This window comes from Rhamphochromis sp. 'chilingali', assembly GCF_963969265.1.
Source record: "Rhamphochromis sp. 'chilingali' genome assembly, chromosome: 21".
In the NCBI taxonomy this organism is placed as follows: Eukaryota; Metazoa; Chordata; class Actinopteri; order Cichliformes; family Cichlidae; genus Rhamphochromis; species Rhamphochromis sp. 'chilingali'.
The window spans coordinates 19,592,268-19,603,259 of NC_137949.1; the positions used below are offsets into that span (position 1 = coordinate 19,592,268).

Below are 10,992 nucleotides of genomic sequence, written 5' to 3' on the forward strand. Positions count from 1 at the left end.
AGTGGGAACACGTGCATAGGATGAATAATTCACCACCAGCTCCGGGGCCATTCTGCATGTTTCATTTTCTCTCCGCGGCCGAGTGAACTAGCCAATCTGTCACAGGAAAGCGCGAATGTCAGAAAGGCATCAGAGCCATTTTGGATTAAAGCACCCACTAGGAAGTGGGAAGTGCAAGGACAGTAGGAGGAAGGTATAATGTCACTGCATAGCTCTTAAAATTAGAGAGGTAGAAAAGTAAAAACACTCCGTGCTAATTAAAAACACACATAGGCACAAAACTTTCCATCCCTGTCACTGCAAAGATAGCATTTTGAGTTCCCATAACCTACTTTCAAAAATTGTGGCGATACCTCTCTGTGAAATGCTCCGCTCTCAGTCTTAAGTACTTTCTTTAAGTACTCTCTTTATGCACACTTAATCCCGCGTGTAATACACAGTCATTTTGGCTACATACTGTAAACAGACATAAGCTGACAGAAGGTCAACTTCTGGATGACAAAGACACAAAACAAGCAAACAAAATTAAATAATACATTTTTCTCCACAGCTTCCAGATGAAAGAACGTGAAGATGAATGCAATTTTACACAGCTTGATTACTGATTGTGCTTTTCTCTACAGAGAGACCAACCGGAAACTTTAACATGAAAGATTGTGGTTGTTTACATGAGCTGAGGCAATCCTTGGAGAACTCAGTCTGCAATATTCAGCGGGCGACTTGATGATATTTTGTATCATGGGAACCTTTTGTTGTTAAAAATTTAAGCCCTGACATGTTGGAAGAGTTAAGAGTCGGCACAGATTGTGTTTCTCCTCTGTGTTTAACAAGATCCCGTACGACACTGTCTTCTGCAGGGAGAAACTAAGTGGCTGGTGCATTATTCATCGCTTAAGTCATCAATAATGCACAAGGAGCTGTTAACTATCCACACACACACACACACAAAAAGACAGATAAAACTAAAATAATTATAGTAGGGGATTTGAAAGTTGCCACAGTTTCTCCATGTGACAAACTGAGTCATTGTGTGAAGGACCCTTGGGACAGCACCGCAGGAAATGGGGCAGAAGTGATCTATTCTTATCAGTGAGGCCAGCGTCTGCTGCAGATGATCAAGAGGCTTACCTGCTGGTCTAACTGAAAATGTCAAATGGATAAAATCAGGCAGAAAGTACCTGATGATTGGAAATCATTTATTTCTTTACTGACAAGTGCACGTGTGGCAAGTGTCCATTCTAGGTACTTGGATGGTATAATCTTTATGATCAAATTGCTGGTGAGCTTGGCTACACAGGGGAAGTGGAGGGACCACTAAGTAGTTTTAAACAAGTAGGAATATATGCTCAGTAACTAACCAGCAGCAGAATTATGGGCAGTGGCCTAAGCAGAGAAGCCCAGACATTCCTCTCTCTAGCCACCTTCTCCAGCTTATCTGGGGGAACACCAAGGCTTTCCTGGGCAGCCGAGAGAAGTAATCTCTCCAGCTTGTCCTGGGTCTACCCCTGGGCCTCCTCCTTGTTAGACAGGGGTGGGGAACTCCAGGCCTCAGGGGCTGGTGTCCTGCAAGTTTTAGATACCACCCTGGGTCAACACATCTGAATCAAATGATTAGTTCATTACCAGGCCTCTGGAGAACTGCAACATGTTGAGGAGGTAATTTAGCCATTTAAATCAGCTGTTTTGGATCAAGGACATGTCTAAAACCTGCAGGTCACTGTCCCTTGAGGCCTGGAGTTCCTCCACCCCTGCTGTACGACATGCCTGGAACACCTCAGCCAGGAGGCGCCCACGAGGTATCTTAATCAGATGCATAAACCACCTCAGAAGACTCTTTTTCATGTGGAGGAGTGTTGGCTCTACTCTGAGCCCCTGCCAGATGGCCGAACTCCTAACCCTATCTAAGGGACAGCCCAGCCACCCTGCTCATTTCCACAGCTTGCATCCGAGATCTCGCTCTCTCGGTCACTACACACAGCTCGTACCAGGTAAGGGTAGGGATGTGGATCGACCAATAAATCGAGAGCTTCGCTTTCACAATCAGCTCTCTCTTCAACATGACAGACCGGTACAGCGTCCACATCACTGCAGCCATGGTTCCAACTCATCTGTCGATGTCCTGTTACTGTCTTCCATTTCTTGTGAACATGATCCCGAGATACTTGGGACAGCAACTCGTCTCTGACGCGGAGTGGACACTCCACCCTGATCCAGCTGAGGACCATGCCCTCGGTGCTGCTAATTCTCATACATGCCACTTCACATTCAGTTGTGAACTGCTCCAGTCCGAGCTGGAGGCCACCACCTGATCAAGCCAACCGGAACACATCAACCACAAAAAGCAGAGATGAGATTCTGAGGTTGCGAATGCAGAATCCTTCAACCACTTGGGTATGCCTAAATATTGGCATTGTTTGTTTTTAATGCATTTTGAATCGTCGTCTTGGCATAGGCCAAAGATGCCTATGACAGTCTCTATTAGGTAGATAAACTAGTACTTGCACCTTTATACTCAAGTTGAGTACTTTTCACCCAGTCGTGCACACATTCACTTTGAGAAACACTCACTCAGACTCTGATGGATGCATCGGGTCTGATTTGGGTATTTGGTTGAGTATTTCGCCCGAGTATTTGTAGACGAACTGCTCTACCACCTGAGCCACAGCCACAGCAACATTTTGTGCCAGGTAGAAGGCCCTGGACAGTTCATCATGTCTATTTCATTCCTTTAAGCAAAAACAACCTACAGATGTCACTGAAAAGCCTGAACACTGTTTCGTAACTGGACCGTGTAACTCTTCCTATTAAATTAATCGTTCAGCTATATCCATACTTGAAGCTAATTAGACAAGACTCTGAGAACAGATTGATGATAATTACATCAGTGCCACTTCAGGGTTTGCCACTTTATGGTCAGGACAATGATGTTGATGATGCTGATGATAAATCTGTGAGTTATGCCAACAAAAACAAGGTCAGTGCACGATTTAACTTGTGCTGCCCACGTCTCAGTTTGAGCTCACTTTTTTGGTGTCCCTATTTAATAATGTGGGCTGACTGTTTCAGAGCAGCCAGATGTAGCAGAGCAAAATAAATTATGCCGTTTAAAACATTTGACTGCTTGAGCTGAAAAGAATAACTCTTTGTTTGTTCCTTTCCCAGTTGGGTCACAAAGGAGAAATGGCACTGTGGATTTTCTAGGCATTTATCTCTCTCCAGTTCCATGCCTGGAGCAAGCTATAATATTCAGACAGTCTGTGTTCTCACCCGGAGAAGTTATATAAAAATATGTCAGTGTTTTCTGTGCAAACCCGACTCATTTACCTCACTGATGAGACATTCAGTGCGGCTCTGCCTCTCCTTCCTGCTCATTCTCTGGTTCACTTCTTCTCTTTGGGGTGTTTGGGGTCATTCATCGCTCTCATTTTGCTGCTTTCTTATCTCCCTCTTTCATTAACATTTACACAGATAATCTCTTTACATGGCAGCTTGAGGGGTAAATATCAGCGCCTTTAATGGAGCAGCGTCAACCTAAACGGCTTTAAGACACTGAAGCTTACGCCCACTGTGAAAATTCATTCTTGAAAAACCTCAGGCCTGACTTTGCCCTCTGCATTTATTAGTGCTTTCTTAAACAATTGAGCAACCGTGTCTTTTATCTACACAGAGTCACTTATAAAAAAGACATATTTAAGGGTAGTGTGAGCTGTATCACTGCACGGCGTTGGACTATTACTGAACAATGTTCTTATGCACTTACACTAACTAGACACTTTATTAGGTACACCTGTTCAACTGCTTATTAACATAAATTTCTAATCAACCAATCACACGGCAGCTCAAAGCAGCAAAATGCAACTCAATGCAATTAGGTATGCAGACATGGTCAAGATGACCTGTTGAAGTTCAAACCGAGCATCAGAATGGGAAAGAAAGGTGTTTTAAAGGATCTTGAACATGGCGTGGTTGGGCTGGTCTATTTCAGAAACTGCTGATCTACTGGGATTTTCCCACATAATCATCTCCAGGGTTTACAGAGAATGGGCCGAATGGACCAGTGAGAGGCAAAAATGCCTTGTTGATGCCAGAGGTCAGAGGAGAATGCTGGCTGCCTTGAGCTGGTAGGAAGGAAACAACAATTCAAATAACCGCTTGTTATTTGAAACAGATGGCTACAGCAGCAGAAGACCACTTCTGTCAGCCAAGAACAGGAGAATTAGGCAACAATTTGCACGTCTCACCAAAGCTGGATAACATAATATTGGAAAAACCTCGCCTGGTGTTATGAGTCTTGATTTCTGCTGCAACATGTGGATGGTAGAGTGGTTTAAACAACATAAAAATTGAGCCATCCTGCTTTTAATCAACATTTTAGGCTGCCGGTGGTGGTTCAAACTGGATAACACGCCATAAAGCTCAAATAATCTCAAACTGGCTTCTTCAACATGACAATGAGTTCAATTCAATTCAATTTTATTTATATAGCGCCAAATCACAACAACAGTTGCCTCAAGGCACTTTATATTGTAAGGTAGACCCTACAATAATACACAGAGAAAAACCCAACAATCTTATGACCCCTTATGAGCAAGCACTTTGGCAACAGTGGGAAGGAAAAACTCCCTTTTAACAGGAAGAAACCTCCGGCAGAACTGGGCTCAGGGAGGGGCGGGGCCATCTGCCGCGAGTGGTTGGGGTGAGAGAAGGAAGCCAGGACAAAAGACATGTTGTGGAAGAGAGCCAGAGATTAAAAACAAGCAATGATTCAATGCAGAGAGGTCTAAGTTCACTGTACTCAACTGGACTCGATAGTCACCAAATCTCAGTCCAGCAGAGCAGCTTTGGGATTTGGTGGGACAGGAGATGAACAACCAGCAGATCTGCAGCAACAATGTGATGCTATCATGTCAATATAAACCAGAATCTCTGGGGAATTTTTCCAGCACTTTGCTAAGGCAGTTCTGAAGGTGAAAGAAAGTCCATACCAGAAATGGCAGGCTGTAACTAATAAAGTGTCCAGTAAGCGTATTTTGAACGAAGCCATCATGCAAAACACCTTTGAGTTGAAACATTTGTGCAATAATTAACTGTAAGCATGACACATCCTTCTCATTACTAATTAAATACAGTATTGGACAGTTTTTTTCTGCTTCTCTTTATGTGGCTGTCCCGACAGTCCGACAGAAGGGTTAAAGCAGGAAAGGACAAATAACCTGCTTCTTGTATGTGAATTTTCAAGGCTTTTCCTTCTCTCCCACTGAGTTTAACAGAAGCTCCAGGTAGCTTCTTCTACCAAGAAATTACAAGAAATTACATCAGCTTCAAGGCTGAAACAAGACTTTAAAATGTTTCCCAGCCACGTGACCTGTTCTGTCTGTCCTCATTAGCTTGCTTTTGGGGCCACCTTGAATGAGAGCTTGTAGAGCATCAGTTTGGGTTAACTTAGTGTCACTTTCTGTTAGACCTTTTTTTCTTAATAGGAGTAAAGATAAAAGATAGCACATGTGCAAACCCTCAGAGTCAAACCTCTTGATTTATCTCCCTTCCTGTAGCAGGAAAAAGAATCTGCTGCAATCTGTTACCTATTTTCTACACACACACACACACATGCAGTACATTCAGTTTGATTAATCACCTTTAATTGCCACTAAACATAATGAGTGGCAGACCGTGACTTGGATTGCATTCAGTGACCTGTTATGACATCCGTGAAGAGTTGAGGACCACTCACTGTGTAGCAATTTAACACACTGATGATACCCCTTTACTCTTTTTAATGTGATTCATGGAGATCAACACTAAAGTCCTGCCACCACATAAAACCTTCCAGTACAAAGTCACTCTTTCATTTCTGCTCTTTCTTGATGACCATTTTGGTTTAGAGTGACCAAAAGGAGAGCTTGGAGATAAATCAGGGTGTTTTATTGCCTATGAGACTAGAAGAGAAGCCAAGAATGCGTTTGAACTAATGCAGGAGGAAAGCATGTAGAGCGCAAGTAATGATCTGAAACAGCATTCATTTTTAGAACGCAGCAGAGGGGAGAAGTGTAAAGCATGTGGGGTGGATTCCTCATGGGGTCCAGTATCTTAGAGACCTTTGCTGCTTTGTACTTCAGGAAGAGGGATTTGGCTGTTATGGCAGCAGGTGGTTAAAGTCGTTTACAGCAAGGAGAGAAATGCTGCAGAAAGATGGAGAAATCACTGTTTTTCTGCTCAAAAAGACAAGAAAAAATGCAACTGAAAAACAGAACAGATCCTATTAAATGATATCACCACATTTCCAGCTCTGAAGTGTAAATGCTGCAGGTGTGGATTCGAGATCAAGATCCTTAGTGTGGTACTTTGTGCATCAGCATTAGACAGCAAAGATGAAAAATTCGCCGGCTCAGTCACAAAAGCGCACAGATCAAACAACCAAAAGCTTTGATCAGTTTAAACATGAAGGGGAATGCAAGATGTTTATGGGCATTTCTAAGGCTGTGTAAGTATATGGGTAAGCAGGACATGCTTTTTGAATACTGGTTGGTTTTTCTATGGCTACGGCAAAAACCTTGAAGCTCAAATAGTTTTCTTGAAGTTTGCAACTGTGCTGTTTTGGTTCATTTTTATTAACCCGTCTTTCCAGAGGTAGGCTTTTTGGGAAAATGCTGAAAAATGTAAAGCCTGCTACTTGCCCAGTAAGGAGAGTGAAAATTTGATTCCATAGGGGGCCAGATTCTATCATGCTGGTTTAAAGATGCTCAGGTGGAGGAAATACACAGAGCTAGGACTGTGTGCAAAATGTGAAGCATTATGAGATGATCCATCTCTAATATTTGTGCAAGTGAAGAAGAGAAATGACCCCTAAAAAGGCACAAATCCATCATTTTCCCTTTGCAATGTAACTTAATCAACATTGTTTGATAAACCTGTGTCTGTATTTTGGCATTAGCGCCAGAAATCTAGGTTTGGTCAGTCTCTACTTCATACTGGAGGGGGGGGAATCAGTAAATAAGCTAAAATAAGTTGAGATTTCTAATCGTTACATAGAATATTTGTTTGTATTCTTGTCATTTTGCAGTAACTATTTATCAAGATGTGAAAAAGCTTTTTCTCCAGTGAACATTGTGAGGAATACCCTGAAGCTCCCAAAGATGACCATGCTCAGCTCTGCCAACTCTGAGCTTTGAGCCATCTGTCACAGCTCCGTGGGCAGCTTCAGATGATCAGATGATAGATCAGAAATAACCAGGTGCCGTGAGATACAGTCAAAAAAAAAAAAAAAAAAAAAAGTGCCACCTGCTGAATATTGGCACTAAAATTCCTGGTACCACTGATTGGTTTCTAAAAATACTCTTTTTCCCATTTTACATCTAAGCATGATTACGCAGAACAGATTGGCAACTTTTCATGTGATGGAAATTTGATATGAGCGAAATGTTCGACCCCATCTGATATTCCCAGCAATTTTACAGTTGTCTATCGCATCTGAAGTGACACTCTATCTCCCTACAAGGAATGATCGGAGTGGGGTGCTTTTAAATTGTTGTTCTGGAGACATATAAAACCAGATTGCTGAGTATAAATGATGAGGACGGGGAGATAATGATGTGCTTGTGTTGCTTGTGCACCAGCACTCAATACATTCATTGTTTGGTTTTTTTTTGGTTTTATCATGGAAACCAGGAGACACCTCCACTACACAGCATGCTCCCTGTGTGTGTGTGTGTGAGTGTGTGTGTGTGTGTGTGGGTGCATGTGTGAGTTATATCTAGCTCTACATTCTTCCCTTCTTCATTGAAGGCTGGAGTGTGGAGGTGAGGGTTGCTGGTGCAGAGGCGTAGATAATCTCAGCTCTGCCTCTCCTGCCCACAACAACTCAGCTTCCAAAATAGCTTCTCAATTCACACCACAGGCCTGCATCTGTGCTTCACTCCCCATTCTCAATAAAGCATAGCTTCAGTGTTTGCCATGCCTAATGATCTTCAGGGCGCCTGTGAGCTGTCAAAGCACTGAAGGAATTTGATGTTGGCATCTCGTGAGACAGATGGTCATCATTTACATGGTCATGCAAACAGAAAACAGCAGCTTCTAGTTGTCCACTTATGAGGTAAAATTAAAAATGAGCCACTGCCTTTCGGGTTTGTTTGGCAGTGTTTGGCTAAAGGCAGCGTCACATGAAGCTGGACCGTGTATCAGGCAATAAAATGCATCCTCTTACTATTGTTAAACACTCATTTAAATCCAAAGCGGCAGAACGAACACCCCACAGCTCTGTACCTCTCTACCGGATGCTAAGCAGAGCTGACACGACAGCGCAAATTATTTCGAACACAGACTTGTTGCTCAGCTCAGAGGATGTTGAATCATTGCACAGAGCGGCCAAAAACATAAATAAAGACAGAAACAGACGCACTTGTAAGGGACGAAGACAAATCTTAGCACCCCGATCATTTTTACGCACGTACCTTGTGCAGTTTCCACATTGCGCCTAAAGCTTTGACCTCATGCGTGCCGTGTTTCCCTTCCTCCAAACACTGATAACATACAGGCATCTTGCACTGTACACAGTACATGCTGAGATTCTCCAGTTCGTGCTCTGTGCAAGTGGAAATTTTGCGGGGACTGGCGCGGCGACTTATCCGCCCCTGCGCCGGCGGCACCAGGCGATGCTTGGCGAGTGGACCGCGGGGAGGATGGCAGCGCAGGCGGCACGGGTCGCAGTAGAAGACGTCGCACTGCTCGCACATCACGGTGGCCTCCTTTGGACTCTTCTCACAGAGCTGACATTTGAGAGCGGCCGCTTTGCTCTGCTGATACCTGTCCACCACCCCCTCCAGCACCCTGTTCTTGGGGAACCCGCGGAGTCCCCTGTCATCCAGGATGAGGCTGCGGTGACACTGCGGACAGGTGATGCAAGAGTTACGAGGGATTGGAGTTAAGGAGCCGGGGTGCGGTAGAAGGTGCTGCTGCTGCGGCTGAGGGACAGTCGGGGGGAAAACCCGAACCCCGTTCGGTGATTTTTGGCAAGGGGTGGTCGGAGCGCTCACGAAGCCCCCGTAGGAACCGTAGCCACTGTCCGCCTCACTATACAAACTCATTTTATCCAAATCCAGGTAATCATAATCGGAGACCCCGGACCCGGAGGCTCGGCTGCTCTGTGGAGACTCGGCGTCGGGGGTCTGCACAAGAATATTCCGAGCACAGGCTAAGCAAATGTTATGGGAGCACGGCAGTATGATGGGCTCCCGGTAAAATGAGCCGCAAACAGGGCATTTTAACTCTTCCTCCATTTCATCCATGGTTGCTCCTGAGAGGTGAGAGATTCCTCCGGGGTGTGCAAATAGAAACGGGAGAAGTTTCGGCAGAGCCTCGGCTGATCGGGCTGCTCTCTGTTTGCGCGTAAACGAAGCTCCAGTCGCGTTCTGCTGTTAAAACTGCAAGTGCAACCTTGACCAAATGAAAGGCATCAACGAAAAGGAGGCATACTAACACTACTCACCAATAAGCACGCAGCGTCAGCTCAGGCTGGATTGCTATTGGACAACCAGTGGATTCCAAACAACCATTGGACAAATGAACTGTCGGCGTGAAGGTCCGTTAATGAGCTCTAGAGCGATATACACAGCAGACACTAATGCGTGTGGACATCAGTGAATGCACAGGATAATTGTTTAGAGCCTTAAAAGGAAATCAATAGAATAAAATGATTACTAAACACAATCTGAACTCAACATCCGTCCTTCATATGCTTTCATTTAACATGTGACATCTGTAAAAAAAACATTTGTCCAACCAGTGGTTAAGGAAAGAAACAAAAGCTAAATTGCAGTGATATAACACAGTTTGGGAGTATGATATAACATTAGAACCAGAGAATATTTGACATTTATATCATTACTAATTTTCTGTATTTAGTTCTCTGTAACTGCTGCACAACATAAACTTGCAAACTTGCTGTTTGAAAAGCTCCTTTCATCCGCACAGGGAGCAAAGATCACTGCTGAAGCTGAGCGAAAACATGGAAACTGACACCTTGTGAGATAAGATAAAGCAGCGGCTCTCAAATGCACTCCAAAGTGTTTTTTTCCTTGAGTATCCAGAGCCTCTTTATTTCTCTGGCCAAATACCTCAGTCATTTTTGAGACATCCATGGCAACGTGAGCAGCTAGTCTTCAGTGAAGCTGTTGACCGGGAAATGAATTGGAATAATCCCATTTAAAAGAATACTTTTTTCTCAGAGGCCCAGAGGGCGACATGAGGCCACTTAGTGTGATTATATTAGCATATTTCCTAAGAAAGTTTGGGAATAGAAATGGCATTAATTAGGAAATTTTTGTTAAACATAATCAGTTTGTCATAGTTCCAGATAAATATGTCAAACTTGAGTGTGAACAACCACACAATCACATACACAGTTGCATTTTCAGTGCATCACCTGGAAAATGGAAAACGGAGTTTTTGAACATCTCTTTTGCAACACTGTCAAAGAGTTGTTTAATTTCTGCCAGAGCTTCCTGTGCTGTCAATGTTTCTGCCCATTATCATCTCAGATTCGTGAAAATATACAACAAATGGTGAGTTTATCCCTGCAAATGCATCCCTGGATTAAACCAAATACAGTGTTGACTTCAACCAAATGTTTGTAACAAGTCCATTAGCTATTTTTGGATGCATGCTCGCTGCCTCCTCTGGCATTATGGCGTTGTTCTCTGTGTAATCTCCTCATTTGGGGGCTACAGTGCAGCTTCCTGTTTGAGTAAATCTTTACTTTGTATTCTTTCTTTCTTTTTTTTGTTCTTCATTGCCAACACTCTCCTTCTGCCAGGACACACAGGCCAGGCAGCTCTCACCGGGAAATCTTCACAGATTTCTTTTTACTTTTCATGGATCCCATCCCAGAATGCTCCTGTGTCTGTGATCGTTCTGATGTTTTTAGTGACCTCATGTGCACCAACATGGGAGAGAAAAGACAACAGTACCAAGAAACCATAACCCCCCCCCCCACAAGGT

General features: G+C 43.7%; 1 protein-coding gene across 6 annotated transcripts in view; it reads right to left on the minus strand.

Moving 5' to 3' along the window:
- The window catches only part of trim9 (tripartite motif containing 9), a 54,229-nt gene extending 44,789 nt beyond the window's left edge, over positions 1-9,440 (minus strand). For all 6 annotated transcript variants that reach the window (XM_080870697.1, XM_080870699.1, XM_080870696.1 and 3 more), the window contains exon 1: positions 8,448-9,440. In XM_080870697.1, the coding sequence (XP_080726823.1) occupies positions 8,448-9,281 (834 nt within the window). In that variant the 5' untranslated portion in view covers positions 9,282-9,440. The remainder of the gene's footprint in view (positions 1-8,447) is intronic.
- Positions 9,441-10,992: the final 1,552 nt, after the last annotated feature.